Source organism: Camelus dromedarius, chromosome X, assembly GCF_036321535.1.
Source record: "Camelus dromedarius isolate mCamDro1 chromosome X, mCamDro1.pat, whole genome shotgun sequence".
NCBI lineage: Eukaryota > Metazoa > Chordata > Mammalia > Artiodactyla > Camelidae > Camelus > Camelus dromedarius.
Genome location: NC_087472.1, coordinates 26,095,570 through 26,118,901, shown reverse-complemented (window position 1 = coordinate 26,118,901; position 23,332 = coordinate 26,095,570). Strand labels below are relative to the sequence as shown.

Here is a 23,332-nt window from a genome sequence, read left to right as displayed (position 1 = left end):
AATTACACTATTTGGAATCTAATTTAAAACATGCTAATTAGAGGGCCCCTCGGGGCACTGGGCATAACAGAATATAACAGGATGTGGCCAAACGTCAGGGTATCAGTCGCATTGTTACCCTTTAGAATAGAGGTCACAAACTCTAGCCTCAAACATTTTGTTTAGACCACAGACAAAGTGAGGTGTTCTTTGCTTATATACTAAATTTGAATTTTTTGCCCAGATTTAAAACTGCGGTACCTAAGGGTGTAGTTGCCATAAGGTGGCGCCTCAAGACCACGGGGACTGTGCCACTCACTTGTGTGCCACCTGCCTGTGCCCTGTGTGCATTTGAGTTTCAGAGGTTAGAAACCAAGTGTTTTATTTTGGCTTTTAAAAGAGCCCTGCATCTCACACGTGCAAATTCCTTGGTCCAGTTGTTTTAGCTCATCATGGGAGTTTCAAAAACTAAACTATTTTATTTAACTAAAATAAGCCAGCATTGACAGGCTGTAACTCCAGAGGGAATGACCGGGTCCACAGCTGAACAGAGCTCTTCTGGGCATTTGCAGATGAATCCATTTGTAGAAATAGAATAATCATTATTTGTACCAGAAACCAGTGTCCCCAAATAATACTGCAAAGGGAAAAAGCAAAGGGCTTACAAGTGGGGAGAGAGTGAGGATTGGACTTACAACCAAGTGAGCTATCGGAAAGCCAGATATACTTGCCTGCAGCAGCCTTTACTGCTCTCTTTGGTCTGAAATCTTGAGACACATGCTGCTCGTATTACTCATTTGGCACTGAATTATGTCCTGCTGGTTGCCCTGATCTCGTATGTAGGCCGTTTCTCTTTACTAAAAATATACGCTCCTGTAGGGAGGAGTTAGATGGTGTTTACTTTGTGCTGTTCCTGCTACTAATAGTGGCTAACATGTGTTAAGTGATTAGTATGTGTTAGGTATTTTAATGAGCACTTTGTCTGAATTGTCTCATTTAGTCCTCACAATAACCCCAAAGATCTAGGTCCTATTGTTTTGTCTCCATTTACAGATGAGAAAACGCAGTCTCAGAGGTTACTCCTAAGGTCACATTTCTAGTAAGTAATAGAGTCATGATTCCAGCAAAAGTCTGACTCCAAAGCTCTTTTTCTTAACCCTTGGGGACCACCTCAATACTTCTTCTTAATAATAACAGCCATCACTTATTGCTTATGTTGTGTTACAAATACACTCTTCTACGTACTCCTTATACAGTAGCGCCTAATAATCCACGAAATAGGTTCTCTTTTAACCTACTTTTGTTAAGAAACTAACAAAAGAGATTAAGAGATTAAGTTACTTAAGTATGACTTCAGAGGTTGGTCTCTTTGGATTAAGCTTTGACCGAGAACACTTGGTATAAAACCATGTGCACAGTCATCACTTAATTCTTGTTAAATTGAGCTGTCGTATTTTTTTTTTTTTACAAACTTCTGAACTGGAGAGAACATGTATATTATGGAATTTGTTCACCTAAGTCAGAACTATAGTTGATTTGGAATTAACTCTGTTTATACACTTGAGTTTAATGTTCTCTCTTCTAGCAGATGTTCACCAACTGTTTCCTCCCCTAGAATGTCATCAGCTTTTTGTGTGCTCACTGATTTTGAGCTCTACTGGTTAGACTCCTTTTTTTTTTTTCTTTTTGCAAGACTTTTTGAGGAATTATTTTGCCTGGTATTCTAGTTAAGAGGGGGAAGTAGGCTGGAACGTGAACTGGTGCCATCACATGGGGCTGTGGTCGGAGGTAGTTCATGACAGGATTACTAAGGAAGGGACGACTGTCTTTGACCACCCCTGTCCCCATCTCCGCCAGCTATCTACTTGGTGATCTGTGCCCTTGTTTTCCTTTTCTCACGGAAGTATCTGAGCAGCTGATAAATTACACAGGGGGATTTACATTTGAACAAGGGCCCAGAACCATCAGTTTACACACTGATTTGCTGACTGTGGAATGAAACTATATCTGTATCTGTATCTGTAACTGTATCTATATCTATCTATCTATATATCTATCTAGGAGAGGGGGAACATCAGCCTGCAATCTGGTCCCTCAAGTGGTAATTGACACTTGTGATTCCCCAGCAGACCGCTGATTCCAAATGGCCAGCAGTGGGGTTCAGTAGCCCCTGAGTGGCTTCTTCTCTGCCCCCATGTGAAACAGTGATAGGATGGCTCTTCTTCACTCAGCTGGCCTCTCAGCTCTCCACAAATGCAGGGAGGAACCATTTAGTGAATGACATTGAATGCCAAAGATCACAGTGTGTGTTCTGGTCTTTGTCCCATGTTTAAACATCTCTTTGATAAAGGTTGACTATTTTTTCCCTCTTTATTAAGGTATGATTGATTGATAAGTAAAAATTGTATATATTTAGGTTATACAGTGTGATTATTTTAAGGTGTACAACGGGATGATTTAATATACATTGTGAGATGATTATCACAACCAAGATAATTAACACATTCACAACCTCACATACTTACCTTTTTTGTGTGTGTGGTGAGAACACTTAAGATCTCTCTTAGCAAAGAGAGGTATTCCATAGTGTAATCATCATGCTGTTTATTAGATCCTCAGAATTTATAACTGAAAGTTTGTGCCCTTGACCAACATCTTCCCATTTTCCCTGCTCCCCAGCCTCTGGCAATTACCATTCTACTCTCTTCACTTCAATGAATTTGACTTTTTTGGATTCCACATATAAGTGAGATCATATAGTATTTGCCTTTCTCTGTCTGATTTATTTCACTTATCATAATGCCCTCAGGTTTCACCCATGTTGTCACAAATGGCAGGATTTCTTTGGGATTGCTGAATCATAGGGTAGTACTATTCTTAGTTTTTTGAGGAACCTCCATACTGTTTTCCATAGTAGCTGCACAGTTTACATTCCCACAAACAGTGCACGAGGGTTTCCTTTTCTCAATATCCTCTCCAGCACTTGTTATCTCATCTTTTTGATGATAGCCATTCTAACAAATATGAGATGATATCTCATTGTGGTTTTAATTTGCATTTCCCTGATGATTAATAATGTTGAACATCTTTTCATGGACCTGTTGGCCAGAAGTAGACAATTTAAATGAAGCAACAAGTTTCCATGTGTTGATTTTGAAACATTTACATTTTAAGAACTGGTTATTCTCCTTACATCAGACAGCAAGTGACTTAAATTGTGTAGAGGAGAATTTTTCCTTTTTCTCTAACCCAGTCATTTTTTAATATATTATACTCTCAACAAGGGAGTATATTTTTCTTTTTTAACTTTCTATTGATGTATAGTATACTATAGAAAAATTGCACAAGTCATTATGTACAGCTCAGTGATTTTTCATAAATGATTTTCACAAACAATTTTTCACTTGCATAACTAGCACCCCAGAAGCTCAATCATGGCTCCTTTTGGTCACCACTCTCCCAAAGAGCAACTATTATCCTGACTTCTAATCCCAAAAATTGGTTTTGCTGCCTCTTTTGAAACTTTATATAAATGAATTATACAGAATTTACTTTTTTGTGTGTCTGCCTTCACTCAATGTTATGTTTATGAGATTCACTGATATTGTTGCCTGTAGTCGTAGATGGTTCACTCTCATTGCATTCATTCCATCATGTCAATATACTACATTTGATTTATCCATCCTCCCATTGGTGGACATTTGGATAGTTTCCAGTTTGGAGTTTTATGAATAAGAGTTTTTATGAACATTTGCATGCTTGTCTCTTGGTGCATGTGTGTGTACATTTCTGTTGGGCAAGTATGGGTCATAGGGTTACATATGATTGTCTCTGGTACACAATAGCAGTTTTCCCAAATGGTTGTGCCAACTTACACTACTAAGAGCAGAAGTTGAGAGTGCTAGACGCTTCAAATCCTCACCAACACTTGGTATTGTCTGGTAGGTATGTGTATTTTTACTTTGTGGGTTTAATATGCATTTCCCTGATGACTAATGAAGTTGAACACTTTTTCATATGTTTATTGGCAATTTGAATATTCTCTTGTGAAATATCTGTTCAAGTCTTTTGCCAGTTTTTCTATTGGGTTATCTAACTTTTCCTTATTAATTTAGTGGATATATATATGTGTGAGTATTATATATAAATATATATTATAATGTGTATATGCAAGTCCTTTGTCAGAAATTGCAGATTTCTTCTCTCTATGCATTACCTTTTAATTTCCTTAATAGCATATCTTTTGATGAACAGAAGAAGTTTTTAATTTTAATATAGATGATTTTATAAAGAATTTTCCCTTATGGTTAATATTTTTTAGTCCTATTTAAGAAGTCTTCTCCTGAGTTAAGGTCATGAAGATGTTCTGTGTTTTCATCTAAGAGCTTGCTATATTTATATAATTGTTTGTTCATTTCATTATTTATTTATTTTAACTTTTACGTTTAGATCTGCAATCCATATGGAATTGACTTTGTAAATAGTGTGAGGTAGGGGTCAAGTTATTTTTTTTTTTGCACATATGGATATGTAATTGACCCAGCACCACTTATTAAAAAAAAAAAACCAACCTTTTTTCACTGCACCTGGTCCTCTGTTAATGGGATAAGAAAACTTGTTAAAATGGTTACATGATATAAAATGTGGTCTTTTAAAATTTTTCAGTTTATTCATTTTTTCTATTTTCAAGGTTGAGGAGACCAAATGTCAGAATTCAGAACTTGAAGGAAACCTTGAGGTCAGTGAATTCAACTTTAGCTATTTGGGCTTAAACTCATAGAGCAGTTGAGGGTGGGCAGGGTGAGCATATCCTAAATTTGAACTACTTTGTTCTGTGGATTATTTCCAATTTTCTTTTTCAGGAGTTAAAGTCAGATAATTTGTATTATAACCCAAAGTCTTAATCATATACAGAACTTGGCAGATAATTATATTTAGGATTCAGAAGCAGAGAAAGAGATTAAACTGGTAATGTTCCTTGTGTGTTTTTATTTTATATCTAAGGGTACAATTTGTTTCATGGTCCCTGGTGTTCTTCCTGGTACTTTGAACACGGTCAGAATAAGAGTCAAAACAAATAAATTATGCTATGAGGATGACAAACTCTGGAGTAATTGGAGTCAAGCGATGAGCATAGGTAAGAGAACAGGATTTCATTAAAATTTAAATCATTGATGCATAGAAACTAAGCTGAAGCAGAAAATAGATTGTGGAAAAGGACTGTTCTGCATCCTTGACGTCAGCCAGAGAATACTTACAATTGAAATGTGTTTTCTGTTTAATTACTGTCAAATCATTCAGGGTTAATTTACAATGTGCAACTCTTTGAAAATCTGCAATCCAAGTGGTGTTATCCTCTCTTCTGTCCTGTCTCCATCTTTGTGAACGACACGAACAAAAAATATAGAAGGCAGGCATGATTAAATCTGCAGATTGTACAATGGTAGAGGACTGTGCTATGTGCTAGTAACAGAATCAGGAGTAGGACAAAGACCTTGATGGCATTTAATAGAGATAAACCTATATCTGGGTTTGAAAAAAATCAGCTTCACTTATTAATTGAGAGGCTGAACAACCTATGTGCTAGGCCCAAGTACTGGGTTGGAAAGACCTGTGCCTTATGGATGTGTGTGTGTGAGTTGTGGGGTGGGGGATAGGGATTTATTTGATAGTAAGCTCAAAGTGACTCAACATTGGACCCTTAAGTATTCCTCAAAGGCATATGCAGTCATAAACAGCAGTGATAGTGCAGCACCCAGAAGAGGGGAGTGCTGAAGCATGGCTACATCAGAAGTGTGCAGTATTCCATCCTGGGCACCACACTGTAAGAGGTGTGTGGGCAGACTGGAATCTGTTCTTGAAAGGGTAATCAGGATGTTGAAGAATCTCAAAATTTGAGGAGGAACAGTTGATGAAGTAAGCTTAAGGAGTCATGATTGCTGAATTCTGATATCTGAGGTTTTGTCAGGTAGAAGAGGGAATAGGCTATCTGTTTTTGTGGCTCCATGGAGCAAAATGGGACCAGCTTAGGAACTTTCTAATAGTAACGGTCAGAGGTTGTTGAAGTAGTCAATTCCCTATTAATTGAGAGACTGAACAATGTGCCAGGTGAGGTGGTATTAGTTATCTGTTATTGCATAACAAATTACCCCCAAAATCAGTGACTTTAAAAAGCACATATTTACCATCTCACAGTGTCTATGGCGCAGGAATCTGGGCACAGCTTAGCTAGGTACCTCTGGCTCAAGTTCTCTCATAAGGTTATAGTCAAGCTGTTGACTGGGACTGCAGTCTCATCTGAAGACTTGACTGCGGCTGGAGAAGCCACTTCTAAGCTCACTCATATGATCATTGGAAAGCCTTATTTCCATTCTGGCTGCTGGTTGGAGGCTGTAGCAGGTTGCATCATATGCCCCAAAAAGATATGTTCAAGTTCCAACTCCTGGTACCTGTGACTGTTACCTTATTTGCAAATAGAGTTTTTGTAGATGTAGTCAAGTTAAGATGAGGTCATACTGGTTTTGAGTAGGCCCTAAATCCAATGGCTAGTATCTTTATCAGAAGAAGAGGGGATATACAGAAACACACAGAAGAAAGCCATGTGAAGATGAAGGCAGAGATTAGAGTGATGCAGCTATAAGGCAAGGAATACTAAGGATTCCTGGGAGCCACCAGAAGCTAGGAAAAGGCAAGGGGAGAGTCCACTCTAGAGCCTTCGGAGGGAGTATGTCCCTGCTCATATCTTGATTTTGGACTTCTATATTTCTGTTGTTTTAAGCCAACCGGTGTGTGGTGATTTGTTACAGCACCTCTAGCAAACTAATACAGAGGCCTCTCTCCGTTCCTTGGACCTCCCCACAGGGCTACTTCATGACATGGCAGTTGGCTTCCCCAAGTGAGTGGTCCAAGGAAGAAGGAGCATATGAGAGAACACCCAATATAGAATCCACAGTCTTTTATAACCTAATCTCGGAAAGGACTTCCCATCACTGTTGCTATTCACTCATTTAGTCCAGCCCACCCTCAAGGGGAGGGAATTACACAAGATCGTGAATATCAGGAAGCAGGGATCATTTGGGGTCATCTTAGAGGCTGCTTAAAACAATGCTAGGCTCTGATGATGCTTTCTAGATGTTCATGCCCTAGTGGAAAAGATGAGCATATACATAGACACGTGCCATTCTATGTGTTAGGTGTAGCAAGGCAGTTAATGTAAGCCTTTGGAATTGGACAGTATGGGGTTTGAGGCTAGACTCCATCACTTACTAAACCCTCTGGGCAAGCCAATAAACCTCTCTTAGCCTTATAATTCTCATCTGTATAAATGGGAAATAATATTATATATCTCAATATCATAGATATAAGCATGTGCAATTTTCTAGTATGAAATCAGACATATAGTAGATGCTCAATTAAGAATAGTAGTAGCGGTAGCCATTGTTAGTATTATTTTAGGTGTTCTAATAGTGCTAAGTAACCAATAAGGAAAGATAATTACTGTTAATGAGATGACATACTTAACAGATATAACATCTTTGTTAATAGTGTCTGAAACCAGTTAAGATATCCTGATTTCAGATAATCCTTAAAGTGCTTCTTCACCCATGGAATTTTAGGCACCAGAGCAGGACTTTTTTTCCCACTATTAAGATAACAAAAGATAAGAGAATTGAAGAGTCTTGGGAAATAGGATGGGGTAGAGGACAGAAATATCTGTGATCTTATTAGTCTAATAGAACTGTTGCTTGGTTTATTTCCAAAAGGTTTTTATTTCTCATGTCTTTCTCTTTGCTTTCCATTCTCCAGGTCAGAGGGCCAATCCCACGTTCTACATAACCACGTTACTCATCATTCCGGTCATCGTTGCAGCTGCAATCATAGTCCTCCTGCTATATCTGAAAAGGTAAGGCAACTGCCTGGGCAGGTTTGACAGTTTCTGTTAGCCTGGTTGCTATGGTTATTATTCTTTGTGGGTGTGTTTGCTGTTTGCCCAGTGTGTTAGAAGCATTTTGGCTATAGCTGGCTTTTGGTAGTATGGCATGGCAAGGAAGTATTATTGTGCCCATTTTCTGATGAGGAAAATGTTGGATTAGTTTCCCAGGGCTCTGCTCTTTTTATGTATGTTTAGAATTATGGATAGAACCTACGTTCACTCTACTCTTTCAAATGCCTAATTTGTCAACAGTTAGTTGGTAGCTCATAAGTTTTAGAAATGGAGACCATTACTAATTAAATGATTTGTCTAGTCTGCATGCAAAGCAGATTGCTACTTAATGCTATAGGAAAGAGAACTTCAAATTGTCTCTAAGATACAGCCCTCATTCCTTGAGAATGGTTTACTTTGTCTGTCTCACCATAGGGACTAGTCTGGTGCTGTTTGCTTTTTCAGTAAATACCTAAAGTTGGAATAAGGTTATTAAGCTGGTTCTAAAATCAATATTTTATCATGATTTCAATACTCTTTCAATATACATTTATTGAGTGCCTATTGATATGTCAGGCACTGTTCTAATTGCTGGAGTTGCGGCAAAGAATGGGACGAAGTCCCTATCCTTGGTTTCACATAGTAAGCAGTAAAGTTCTGGGTTTGAGGTGGGGAGAAAGGCTTGGAAGTGATATAAGGCTCATCTTGTATTCAATGGCCAGGGAAGGCCTCTCTCAGAAAGTAACATTGGAGGAGAGACTTAAATTAAGGAGAGGGCCATTCAGATATTCAAAGAAAGCATTCCAGGCCAAAGGAACAACCAGTGCAGCGGCCCTGAAGCTGGAATGAACTTGGTGTGTCTTGTTGGAGAGGAGAGCACGCAAAGGAGAGAGTGACAGGAGATGAGGCTGGAGGGGTTGGAGGGGCCAGATCACGTAGGCCCTGGCAAGGAACTGAGGTTTTATCCTAAGCATGATGGGAAGACATTAGAGAGTTTTAACTAAGCAGGGGAAGGATGTGATCAGATTTACTGTCATAAAAGATCATTGTAGTTGCTGGGTGAAGAATTGACTCTGGCAAGAATGGAAGCAGTTAGACTAGTTAGGAAGTGTTGCAGTGATTGAGTGGAAAGATAAGGGTAGCCTAGGCTAGGAGGTTAGCAATGGGGGTAGTAAGAAGTAGTCCGATGTGGGGTATAGTTTGAAGATGGCTTTGATAGCAGTTGCTGATGGCTGCTTGTCTCTGGAGGTGTGAGGGAAATTGAGGATTCAAAGGATGACTCTTAGATTTTTGGCTTCAGCAACTGGGTGAACGCTGGAGCCATTTACTGAGATAGAGAAGATTGTGAGGAGAGCTGGCTTTAGGGGGAGGGGAGGACTTCAGTTTTGAACATGATAAGTTTGAAATGCCTATGAGATATCCGAGTAGCGATGTTAAATAGGAACTTGTATATGTGTGTAAATCTGGAGTTTAAGGGAGAAGTCTAGGCTGGAAATAGAATTTCGGGAGTCCTCAGCGTGTAAGTAAATTTAAAGCCCTAAGCCTGGAAGATAGCACTAATAAAGTGAGTGAGATAAAGGAGACAGAAGACTGAATCCTGGGGCACACCAATATTTAGAGACCTAGGAGATGAGGTAGGTCTACCAAAGGGTACTATAAGATGCAAAAATAGAGGAGACAAGAAAAAGAAAGAAAAATTAAAGAGGAATGTCCCCTGTTCTCAGAAGATTATTTTTTTCAAAATTATAAAGCTCCATCTGGTCTATGATAAGTAAAGCACCCTTATTCCTTAAATGATAAGAGTATAACACACACACACACACACACACACACACACACATAATCATAACTGTGTGAGGTAATGGATGTGTTTATTAGCTTGATGGTGGTGATCATTTCATTTCACAGTGTATACGTATATCAAAATATCACGTTGCACACCTCAAATTTATACAATTTTTATTTGTCAAGTATATCTCAATAAAACTGGAAATTTTTTTTAAATAATAAGGTGTAAATAGCCTGCTTATCCCTATGGTCCCTTTGCTCTACTCACACTTGGTACTCTTAGGGCATTGATTTCTCAGCTTGTTTTAGAAAGTTCTTCACAACTGCTTTATCACTAAAGATGACTTGTGTACCATATCTTTTGTCCAAGCCTTCTTTTAATATCGCTGTTTTTAAGTGGGACATTCCTATGGACTGGAAGATTTGATCAAAAATGTCTTTGTTTTCTTAAAGGCTCAAGATCATTATATTCCCTCCAATTCCTGATCCTGGCAAAATTTTTAAAGAAATGTTTGGAGACCAGAATGATGATACCCTGGTAAGCACTGACTCCATGAGTTTCAAAATTGGTTTCTTTTCTTTTTCTTTCTTTTTTTTTTCTTTTTTAGAGGCTAGAGGCTGTGGGATTTTTTTTTTTAAAATTTGGTAAAATATATATAACGTAACATTTACTATTTTGACCATTTTTAAGTGTACAGTTCAGTGGCATTAAGTACATTTACAATGTTGTGCAACCATCCTCACTATTTCCAGAACTTTTTCATCATCCTAAACATAAACTATACTAAACAATAACTCTCCATTCCGCTCAGCCCCTGGTAACCTCTATTCTGCTTTCTGTCTCTATCAATTTACCTGTTCTGGGTCCCTCATATAAATGGAATCGTGCAATATTTGTCCTTTTGTGTCTGGCTTCTTTCTCTTAGCACAATGTTTTCAAGGTTCATCCATGTTGTAGCATGTGTTAGAAATTCATTTCAAAATTGGCTATTTTAAACTACATTTTATCTAAAAGCTTAAAGAAGAGCTGATTTAAAAGCATACCATTTAAGAGGTCCCCAGAATACTTTGCCCATCTGATGTCACTGGGCTTCATTCTCTCTCTGGGGTAGGGAACATATTTGATCCAAACCCACAGTCGAGGGAGCCTCTTTTATGAAACTAAACCAATAGGCAGGTCTTCTGACTCTTGGATAATTATTAAAACCTGCTTTGTGAAAATATGAAGATAGGGTAAACAATTGAAATAGATTTTGTTCATGCTGTTGCCTGGAAGGCTGGCCTCCGAAGACACGGAACTAGAGCAAACCCACTCGAACTGTTAATAGTCAGTTTGCTGCGGACTTTCATGCTAGAATTGGTGGCTGGAAAACCTAAGACCTTATAGGAACAAAAGAGTTTGAGGTTTCTCTGGTAAATACATTCACCCAAATAAAGTAATAAAGGCACTAAAAAAAATACATATCAGTATCATTGTATATATCTTAAGTTAGTGATTTCAGGCATAGGGCAGTTAATTCAGGGAAGTAGTACAGCGTAGTGGATAATAGCCTGAGCTCTGGAGTCAGATTGTCTGGGTGCAAATCTCTGCTGTGTTATTTACCATCTATTTGACCTTAGGTAACTTCCTTAACCTCTCTGTGCCTCAGTTTTCTCATTTGTGAAGTGAAGGTAATGACAGCACCTGCCTCATAGTGTTGTTATGTGGATTAAATTAACTTATACATTAAAAACCACTTAGCATGCCTGGCGCATTATAGGTGCTTAGTGTTAGTGATTACTATTACTGTTGATAATACTTTCCATTTATCTCTAATACCCAAACAGTTCTTATAATGACTGATTTAGAATGGCAATGATGATATGTGGCTATGGGAGGAAGGCAGGAATCCGAGGAGGAATCATCTGGATCATTTTTCACCAAGTCATGGTCATAGACAATGGGTAACTCTGCCAGGCCCTGGGGGATGAGGCACCACTAGGCATGTCGGTCTAGAAGTCAGGTGCCTGATGGGATTGTGTACTGTAACTGAGGTGACTATGGCAACCAGTGGTTCTTCAACTTTAGTTGTCACAATTGACTGGAATGCTTGTCATTATATAGAATCCTGGGCCCTACCTCCAGAATTTCAAATTCACTAGATCTGGGATGGATCCCAGGAATCTGCATATTTAAAAGGAGTCTGAAGATGATTCCTATCCTGGCAAAATCATTCGTGGACCACACTTTGAAAATCACTGCTATGTGCATTTTCCTTAGGATTATCTCTCTGTCTTTCTTCGTTGCACCAGCTACTGTGAAAGATGCTGGAGGCTGGGAATTGTGCAAGCACTCTAGCAACACCTCTAACCAGGAGGTCTGTTATGTGTACACAGTGTATTAAATGCTCTATCTTCATAACCACCCTGTGGTGTAGGTGTGGTTAGTACCACTTTACAGAAAAGGAAATGGAGTCTCAGTGAGGTTAGGTAAGTATACTGCAGTCACACAGCTAATAGGTAGTAAGGTGGGATTTGATCCAGGACTGACTGATTCTAGAGTTCTCTCTCCCTTTCCACTATGCTGCATTGCCTCTTGTAAGCTAGAATGTTTGTCCTAAAGAACTCACTACCTCCTAAAAGTTCTGTATGGCGGAAGTACCAGGTTGGGATAGGGCAGTTCTGAGAAACAGATTTGGAGTTACATTATGGCTGGCGTTATAGGAGAAAGTATTAGGAATGTCATTCTGACAATAACCTGGTGAAAATGGATTAGACAGGGGGGTACCATGACACAAATGCCCAATATCTGTGAAAACATGTTTGGATTCACTGATATATACAAGACATACAACCAAAGTGTTGATGAGATATAAATTTCCAGCTTAATACATTTCTAAAAAGTGGTAATATCCAGTGTTAACAAGTGGGTGGGGAACTGGCACTTTTCATGCACTGCTGGTGGGCCTATAAAATAATACATATTCTTTCTGGAGGGCAACTTGGTAAAATGTAACAAGAATCTTTGCTTTTGTAATTATTTCTTTAGGAATCTATTTTAAGGAAATAATCCAACAATGGTACAAGGATGGTCAATGCAGCATTTGTTTCTAACATGAAAAATTAGAAACCAGGAAACATCAATAATTGAAAAAGTTTTGTTAAAAGTTAGGTTTCCAAAGCATTTAATATCATAGCAAAATACTCATGATATAAGAATAAGAAACATATTATAAATGTGTAGGGTATTACAATCCTAATTTTTATAAAAATGCATCAGTATATACATAGAACAATGAGTGGAAGGAAATGGGTCAAAATGATCATCTCTGGGCAGGATTGTGGATAATTGATATTATTCTCTATCTCCCTCTCTGAAATCTCCAAATTGCCTGTAATGAGCATGTATCACTTTTATAATAAAAAGAAACCCTGTACCAGTCATTAAGGGAGAAGAGAATATTGTGGTCATCCAGGTCTGTGAGGTTATAGGGATTTGAACTTCAGAGGTAGCATATGAGATTGATGCAAGAGACATTATTAAAGGAAACTCATTACGACTTGGTGACTGGGTAATGAAAGGTGGTGAGAGTAAAAAATAATCTCAAGGTTTCAAGCCTGGGTGATAGAGTGAATGATGGTAACATTGACAGCAAAATCAGATCAATTATCTTTCTCAGAGATGGGAAAATTGCTTTTTTTCAGTTTGCTGTCTAGAGGATAATATGTTGTCCCGATGAGTCAGATAATTCTATAATTTAGTGAGGCGGATACACTGACAGGATGGACCTCTAAAAGCATAAGATGTTTTTGTTTGTGGTGGTTGCAGACCATTAAATAAAGTCCATGTTTAAAACTAAAAGTGTAATAAATGCCAGACAGGAGAAAGGGTAATAGAACAAATTTTCATGTTTGCTTTTTAACCAAATGAATAATCTGCTTTCTCTACATGGCAGCAATTCTCACAAATTGAACTGCGTGTGCAGGAGGAAGACTATCCTTTTACTTCTAGAATCATTAAATTATGGAATGAACATGGCCCTAGCAGTCATCTAGCGAGGTGGATGTTTACATGTTTAGTTACCTTTAATTATAAATTTTCAAAACTCTAGGTTCTAATCCAACCCCTCACTTTAAAGATGAGGATGTTGAGGGTGACAGAGAAATTTTTCAAGAACTATCATCTAGAGAGATAATTTGCAGAACCTGAACTAGAATCCACTGTAGCCCAAAATTACCAATTTCTATTCCCAAGAAATAACCCATGCTCTTTCTAAACACTTTCTTCTTCCACGCTGCACCATCAATAGTGGTTCTTAAAAAAAAACTTACTTAGGTTTGGCTACCAATTAATTAAATCTTCTGTATAGTTTTCCTTAAGGTTTCTAGTGTTTTGACAGTGTTTTGACAGTGTTTTGTTCGTCACTGTAGTAACATTCTGGCCAACAGCATTTTTTCCTGTTGCTTTGCTGTTTGCCTTTTCTTTGTGACTAACTGGGCTGCCGGCCATATTTGGGGGGAGTTGGGGGTGCTTTGCAGAGGGAATTGCTTCTTTTCTGCATCTGCATTTCTTGTTCATCCATAAAATATTATCTATTCTTCCCTGACTTCTTGGAAACCAATTATATTTTCAGTACTGTGCCAGTTTTGCATTCCTGATTGGAAAGCAGCTCTTTAACTTGGAGTTGACTTCCAAATACTGCTGATTTTTTTTAACTTCAATATGTATCTTTAAAAACTAAGATCACTTTCCTACATAGCCAAAATAATGTGACCGCACTTTAAAGATTAAAGATTAATACACAATTCATATTTAAATTTTTCCAGCTGTCCCAATTGTCAGGAGACAGATAATATCCAGTTGTCCTACTATTAGTGAGGCTAAGATTGACCACTGTATTTAAGGTGATAATAGCATGTCCCCTCCTGCCATCTACACTCCCTGCTTCTGCCACCTGAAGATAATCTGAGTGGTATTTTGTTAGCACCCTGCCAACTCTTCAGCTGATGCTTTTTATTGGCCAATTGGTATCCTTGCTTGAATCAATAATTTCATTAGGGGTTGTGAAATGATGATTTTTCTCATCTATCATTTAATCTACCTTTATAAGCTGACACTTTTCTATAAAGCACTGCTTTCAGTCATCAACTAGGATCCTTGATTGCTCTGAAATTCTGTTTCTGCTAGAAAGGCAGGATACATGTTTAATTCTTTCCCTTTAATTATCAATTTTTAAAGTGAGGGTTTGGATTAGTAGCCACCTCAAATGGTACCAAATTAGTCCCCTCCACACCACATTCAACTAGTGCTTTTTACACTGCAGTGGTTTTAAGGCATGGGGATCCACAGTTCATACTGTACAACGTTCTATTGTGAATGTTGCTCTGAAGATGGAGGCACATAATCAATTGACTTGTATACATCAAGCCAGTGTTTTGCATGGGGCTTAGGTGCATGAAACCCACTTCACCTCTTTCGGGAAATTAACTGTGGGAAATAACCAAATCTTGAAAGTGCTCTTAAATTGAGACTTGATGTTCTGTTATTCTATGAATTGTGTTTATTTCTTTAAATACATACATACATTTATTTTTCTAGGATGACTAATAACTAGAAGCCAGTTGTGTTCACTACCCAAACACCAATTTTTTTCATCTCTGATGTTTTTCATCTTTGGCCATTATTGTATTGTTGATTAATCTTGTTTAAAAAATTGGCAGTGTAAGAATTCAATTATGGACTGTAATTTTGTGGATTTATTTTTTTCTACAAGTAATTTTAAAATTAGACTGACATAATTCACAAAATTGAATAATAGGTCAGAGCCTCTGCATTTTTCCCTTTTACCTTACATGGGCATATTTATAGAAGCCATGCTCAGGCAAAGGCCCTGATGCTGATGATGGGTGAAAATGAGTGTAATCCAAGTTTCAGGAATGAAAAAAGGCAATTAAATAAAATTAATGTATTCTTAGAAGCCAGTTCTGCTGTAGTGTTCAGATTGCTTTTCTCCCTGCCCAACATAGCTAAGCCCTGGGTCTAATGATCAGAAACTAATTAAAGTATAATAATCAGGGTGCTTTTTAAATTAAAATAATTTTTCTTTTAAAAGGAATAAATATTTGTTATAGAGAAATGAGAAATATAGATAACCAAAAGAGGAAAAATAAAATCACACCCTTCTTAATCCTATCACCATCTTTATTGTTATAAGAACAACAGAGAGAAATGGAAATACAGTCGTCCCTTGGTATCCGTGTGTGATTGGTTCCAGGGCTTTGTTGAATACCCAAATCCAGGGATGCTCAAATCCTTTATGTCAAATGGTGTAGTAGTTCCACATAACTTATGCACATTCTCCAGAGGGCTACTGTACCTTTATTGATAAATGGAATAATAGTGACAACAATAATAACAGTTCATACTTATTGAACTTTTGCTGGGTGTCAGACACTTTTCTAAGCACTTTCCTCATTAATTTGTCCCCATCCTGCAGTAGGTAATATCTCCATTATATAGATGAAGAAAATGGAATGCCAGAGGGATTATGTGTAACTTGTTTAAGGCTCCAATGCTGCTACCTAGCAGAGCTAGGATCTCAACTTAACTAGCAAGTGTCCAAGTTGGGATCTGAACCCAGGCATCCTGATTCTCCAGTCTACACTTTTAACCAATCATATTATATAAAATGTTTTAATTAAATGCTCATGTTTATTTTTATTTGAATTTAACAGATGAGAAAGAAACAGAACTGAAGGAATTTCTGAACTTTTGACAAACTATAAAATAATTTTTAATAATTATTGAAAAGAGCAGTTTTCCCTTATGTTCTCCCCATTCTCTCCCCATGTTTAAAGTTGTCCAGTATCTACCTTGTCAGTATGTAAGGCTATTATATACTTTATTGTCTCCCTTATAGCTCTCTTTAGTCTTAATTCTATATGGGTATGTATTTGATGCTAACTCCTGGTCTTTATGTTGATGTTTCTCCAGTCATTTTGGTTTTTGAAACTCCAAAAGTTTTCTCAGGGAGGATTCATGGGACTAACATTTCCTGAATTAGTTATACATTGATGGAGTTTCCTGAATTAATAATTGAAAGTCATTTTAGCTAGATATAAAATCCATGGCTTACATATTCTTGCCTTGGCTATCTTAAATATGTCATCCATTTTCTTCTGGCATAAAATGTAATCAAAGTCTGCTGACAATATGATTTTCTTTCTGTATTAAAACACTTGGTCTTTTTTGCCTGGTTGTCAACAGATTTTTTTTTCTTCAAAGTCCAATAATTTTGCCAGAATATGTCTTGGTGTTGGTCATTCTGGGTTGTTTCTGAGGCATATGGTATGCTTTTCCAGTATGTAGTTTTAGATTTTTTTTTAATTTCAGTAAAAATTTCTTCACTTTTTTTTTTCTGTTCCCTTGTTTTTTCTTTGCCTGTTTTCTATACTTGTCATATCCTCTTGAATAATTTTCATCCACCTTCATTTCTTTTTGATTAAAAAAATCCTCCTTTTTATCTGTTGCTTCTCTTAAGGTATTACCTGTTGTATTTGCCCCTTTGTTTCTTCTAGCTAGTCTTCATTTCTGAAATGAGTCTTTTCTTTTACTTCTGATTCTTGGGTTTTTACCATGTCATTTCTGAGTTGTTCTTATTCTGAATTTTATATTCTTCCATATCATGCATATTTTTTCATATTATATAACTTTTTCTTAATATATTTTAGCTAGTTTTGAAATAATAGGTTATAATTTACCTCTTTGTATTTTTTTTTGGACATACCTTTCTGGCTTGTTTTTAATTCTGTAAGAATATTCTTCTTGTTGCTTGATGTGAAGTTTTCCTGAAGTTTCAGAAGGAGGCTTGATTTAAGATAGTTTTTTTTTTCCCCTAATTTCATGGCTATAGAATTCCATCTTCTATTGTTTTTGATACTTTTTCAAAGTTACAGTGAATTCCTTTCTGAAATCTGGCCTTGCCTGTTCACTACCTCTACTTTTATCTGGAATTTCTGTTTTGTCTCTCTTGTCTCTGTCGTGGCCGATGTGGAATCCATTCCCACCAGTTTCTCCTCAGAGTGGGACTTTGCCCAGGAAGGGAGCTTTGGATGGTTTTCAGAGCTCATAGGGCCCACATGGTTCCCAGGCTGTTCCATGGACTCCTTGCACTCAGTCACAATTTGATGGTGCAGGCCTCTGCCAGTCTCACTTGTTGTTCAGAAAGTAGCTTGCTGAGGTCTAAGTGAGTTGTTTCAGAGTTCTCAGATCTATCAGATGCCCTGCTAATTCCCTCTCTGAACTCTTCCATAGATAATACCATTTTGTTCTTGTAGCATATCTAATTTGTCCCCACCCACTCGTATTTCAGGGTTCATGGCAGCATCATTTTCATCTGGTTTTGTCACAGATTGCACCCATGGATTTTGTTTGTTTGTTTGTTTTCCTACTTACCATACTTACCTTTCCTACTTGTGGTTTTTATGGTAGCATTTGGGGAGATTCAAAAACTATGCTGCCAACCACTATAATTTCCTCATTGGATTTCTCTGTAAATTACAGACCCTGGGCCAAATTCTGCCTGCCAGTTGTTTGTATACAGGCTGCAAGCTGCAAATGGTGTTTATACTTTTAAGCAGTTGAAAAAAATCTAAAGAAGAAAATTATATGAAATTAAAATTTCAGGGTCCACAAAAAAGTTCTGTTGGAACACAGCCATGCCTGTTCATGCTACAACAGCAGAGTTGAGTTATTTGAGACAGAGACTATATGGCCCTCAAAGCTGAAAATATTTATTATCTGGCCATTTACAGAAAAATTTGCCAGCCCTGGTCCTATAATACACTTTTTTAAAAAAAAGTTGAAGTATAGTCAGCTTACATTGTGTCAGTTTCTAATGTATGATTTTGTTTTCTTAAATAGAGGTCTTTAATCCATATAGAGTTTATCCATGTAGGTGGTGAGGTAGGGTTTAACTTTATTTTTTAAATATTTAGCCAGTTGTCTTAGTGCCATTTATTGACTAAGCCATTGTTTCAAGGTTATATAATTTTTTCAGATTGTTTTTTATTAAAAGTCTGTGCGTTTCACATTTTAAAAAAATCAAGTTTGCTAATTTGATTTACATATCATAAATTTTACTCTTTATAAGTGTACAGTTAGAAGAGTTTTAGCAAATATTTGGAATTTTGTAGCCATCACTCCAGTCAAGATATAGAGAACATTTCCATCATCTCTCCGAAAGTTCCTTCATGCCCCTTTGCAGTTAACACCTTTCCCTAACCCTATACCCTTGCAACCACTGGTCTGTTTTCCGTCCCTGAAGTTTTGCCTTTTCCAGAATGTCATATAAATGGAGTCACACAGTACATAGATTTTTGAGTCTGGCTTCTTTCACTTAGTGCATTTAAGAGATACTCGTGTTGTTGCGTGTATCAGTAGTTCATTGCTTTCTCTTGCTGAGCAGAATTCCACAGTTTATTTAACCATTTATTTGTTCAAAGACAGTTTTTTGGCTTTTATGAATAAAGCTGCTATAAACATTCATGTAGAGGTCTTTGTGTGGACACGTTGTCCTTTCTCTTGGGTCAGTACCTGGGAGTAGGATGTCTAGGTCATGCGGTAAGTGTATATTTTATTTTATGAGGAATTGTCAGACTGTCTTCTATAGTGGCTGTACTGTTTTACATTTCTACCTATATATGAAAGATCTAGTTACTCTGCATCCTTATCAGCATTTGGAATTGTCAGTATTTTTTCATTTTAGCTATTCCACTAGGAGTACCAGGGTTAAATCATTATTTAGAATAATTTGGCTATCTTAAGCAGTGCTTCCCAACTCATCCCTCCAATGCTCTCTAAGACTGCATGCTCCTGACTTGCTGAGTCCATCTCTAATTGCACAACCTGAGGCAGCTGAATAGTCATTGTTACTTGTTCTGTTTTTCCTTCTTTCCACTTCCTTTTCTAGGCTTATAAAACCAGAAAACAGCAGAGCAGAAAAGGAGCTTTGAAGTAATCTAGCACATGGGGTTGGCAAACTTTTTCTGTAAAGAACCAGATAGTAAATATCTTTGGCTTTGCAATCCATTTGCTCTCTGACACAGCAACTCAAGTCTGCTGTTGTAGCATGAAAACAGCCACAGACAATATAGAAGCAAATGAGTGTGGCTGTGTTCCAACAAAACTCTTTACAAGACCAGGGGGCCTGCTGGATTTGGCATTTAGACCATAGTTTGCCGCCCCCTGGTTTAGTCTAACAACTTTATTTTACAGATAAGGGGAGTAAACTCAGGTTTCACTTTTTCCTTTGATTTATACGTAAAGAAGGCAAAGACTAAGAAACTGGCTTTCACCATAAGAGACACACTTAAATTGAGTTCAAGATGCGCTTACCTTATATGCATAATTCCCTTTTCTAGCAAATGATGTTACATGAAGCTGTTGATACAAGCTCTTTAAAAAGTTTTAACCACACTAAGACATTTTATATATTGCCATTCACCTGGATGCTAGTTGCCTTTTTGAGCCTATGATATCTCTGGAGCAATGGTCAAATTTGAGTGGTAAGAAAATAACGATAGAAACAGTTGAAGTGAGAAAAGCATGCCACCTTTTTGTTCTTCTTCAGAAGACTGTTTCCAATTTTGGAGATGTCTCCATTTGTTTATCTCTTGAGCTAGTCACTAAACATCATATAACAAGCCCATGCTTTTTTCCCCTTTAATGTTAATTCCTGATTGTTGTGTTTCATTAATTGTTCAAATAGACGAAGATTCTTAGGTCAAAAAAAAAAAAAAAAACCAGGAAAACATACACTCAGGGTTCCATGCACGCAAACCTAAAAATAAGCATTGCCTGTGAGTACTCAGGGAAAGAACGTTGTTTAGAAAAGTCATTGTGTATGTGTTTTTTCTTCCCTGCCAGCGCTGGAAGAAGTACGACATCTGTGAGAAGCAAACCAAAGAAGAAACTGACTCTGTCGTGCTGATAGAAAACCTGAAGAGAGCCTCTCAGTGATGGGATAATTTATTTTAACCTTCAGTGTGACCTTGTGAAGATTCACTCCATTCTCCATTTGTTATCTGGGAACTTGTTAAATGGAAACTGAAACTACTGGTCCATTTAAAAACAGGCAGCTCATAAGAGCCACAGGTCTTTATGCTGAGTTGTGCACTGAAAAACTAAAAATAATGGGCTCTTTGGAGAAGAGAGCGGAGTCATTCTCATTGAATTATAAAAGCAGACATCTTTTGCGAAGGCTTCAAACTAGGGGACAAAAGCAAAAAGTGATGATGGCAGTCGAGTTAATCTTATCAAGAGTTGTGACGACTTCCTGAGGGATCTGTATCTGCTTTGTATTCTTTGTGTCAAGTAATATCAACAAATTGTATTTATGAGGGAACTCATTTTGGGTGCAAAGGCTAAAGCCAAATTTGAGTCATAGAGAACATCTAGCAAACAAAATTGATAAAATCTGTTATCTATTGTTTGGGATCCCATTGAGTAATGGCTCTGGCTATTAAAACTCTTAACAGTCCAGAATCATCGTCCCCTTCAGCAGCATTTTTTCCTCTGCTTTGAAAGGCTCAGGCATCAGTGACGGCCATGCTGATGACAACTACAGAAAAAGCAGAGGCAGTTTCTTTACTGAGAACTTTCAAAGTCATTTCAGGCTTTTAAGGGCAGTAGAGGCAGAATGACTTATTGGGTATTACAGTTTGAACCACATAGAATCTAATGAGGTATTGTTTTTCCTTCACCTCTGCTACTCCAATCAGATATTTACTATGTGTCCAGATTGTGCGAGGCCCCGAGGTTGGAGGCACAGACTCCCTCAAAGAACTGACAGTCTAGCTGGGGCTCCTCAGTTCTTTTTCCTCACCGGTCATTTTCCAGAGCTTTCAGCTCCCCATCTCACACACCCATTTCTCCTTTTGCATTCTCCCTCATCCCCTTCGTTGTAGTCTTTCACCTTTAATTAGCAATTAGAATATAAATCTGCTCAGAACACCTAGAGGAGCAGGGAGTAATTTGCATCTCAGGTAAAGTGTGAGTAGACTGAGAATCAGTGACTAATTCTCGCATATTTTGTAACTTCTGTGTGAGTCTGCATTTATTTGAAAGGTTTTCAGCACTATTTCTCTACGCATTTTCTAAACAGAAAGGAGGGATTATCTTCATGTAGAATTTTGCTATTTGCTTGAGAAAAAAAAGAATAGTCGTGTCTTCCTCTTTTCCCTTATTCCCACAAATGGTTATTAGTAGGTTTTGCTTCTTATATGGATAGCCAGCCATCAAAGGCTCTAACGTCTGTATTCTGGTTTTTTTTTTTGTATATGTTATGAGTCCATTACCACCCATCCCCACAACGTATCTATCTATCTATCTATCTTCCCTCTACCCCCCCTAACTCCTCCAAATTTAAAGTATGGAAATGAGAAGTCCCCCCACCCCAGTGTTTCTCTCCTCACACACATAGACTCAAATTACGAGCAGGAATTTGAGAACTTTATATCACAGGTTCTCCAAACATTCATCCATTCATATTAATAAGATAATGCTACTTCCAATTCCTGCTCTTAGGAGAAGAGAGATCAGAGATTCCTACTCTTTACAGGTTTGGGTAAAAGTGGCAACGTGCTTGCACTGCTGCAGAGGAGCTCTGTGCCCTGGCTTCTCTGAGGAAATTGGGGTTTATGGCAATGATAGATGTCAAGGTGCTTCCTCCCTGTACTTTTATTTTTGAGGTCAGATTGAGGTTGGGAGACAGGCATGGATGTTCCTCTTTGTCCTACTGTTCTCTAGAAAGAATATTTGGTTTTCCTGTGTAGGGGTGAGATTACTACCTAGCCAGGTCTTATAATTCTGGGAAACAAAACACCTAAATGCCTCCCCCAAAGCCATTTTTCCTGTTATCCTATTTAGATGGCAGTTGGGGGATGCTTTGATATTCTGATTACCCAAGGAACTACTGATGCTGACAGTCCTGCAGGAAATTGTATTTTGTTTCCATCTTGCTCTTTTAGCAGTAAAATATTTGATGGAAAAGGGGGCATTGAATTATGAGAGCACCTATGGCTGTTTTATAATTGCTGAAAAGTGATCCCCAGGTCCTGGGAGCTCTTGGAGACTTCAGTGAAATTCCCATTATCTGTAGGAAAGTAGTAAGTTTGTGTACTATTTTATGTCTAACCTGTATGGATTTTTTCCTCCACATAGCTAAGTAAACCCACTGTAAGGATGCTCATTCTTCTTTCATTCAGATAACTTTTTTCTTCATCTGGGCACTGAAGGGATACATGAAACAATGTTAACATTTTTGGTAATGCCTTCAGCTAGGGATCATTTTGTTTAACTTCTTATAGGAAAGCTTGAGTAAAATAAATATTGTCTTTTTGTATGTCACCCAGATGTTTTCCTTTGTCTTATTTTGGGGAATGTATTGTGGGGAGTGTGTGGCAGAAGAAATTGGAGTTAAAATAATATAAGTTGGGAAAAAATTCCAAAACAGCTATTTTATCTTACAGTCATTTACCCTAAACTTTCCTGCTCTCAGTATGCCTGTTTTCTGATAAAGGCATGCACTTGGTTTAATTTTAGTACAGCCTTCACAAACAGTACCTAAAGGAACATAAGTATTTGATAAATTGTGGCTATGA

General features: G+C 37.6%; 1 protein-coding gene across 1 annotated transcript in view; it reads left to right on the top strand.

The window, feature by feature from the left end:
- The window catches only part of IL13RA1 (interleukin 13 receptor subunit alpha 1), a 48,794-nt gene extending 25,716 nt beyond the window's left edge, over positions 1 to 23,078 (top strand). The window contains exons 7-11 of the mRNA XM_064482813.1: positions 4,670 to 4,717; positions 4,984 to 5,116; positions 7,786 to 7,882; positions 10,145 to 10,229; positions 20,598 to 23,078. Coding sequence (XP_064338883.1) covers positions 4,670 to 4,717; positions 4,984 to 5,116; positions 7,786 to 7,882; positions 10,145 to 10,229; positions 20,598 to 20,690 — 456 coding nt within the window. The 3' untranslated portion in view covers positions 20,691 to 23,078. The remainder of the gene's footprint in view (positions 1 to 4,669; positions 4,718 to 4,983; positions 5,117 to 7,785; positions 7,883 to 10,144; positions 10,230 to 20,597) is intronic.
- The last annotated feature ends 254 nt before the right edge of the window (positions 23,079 to 23,332 follow it).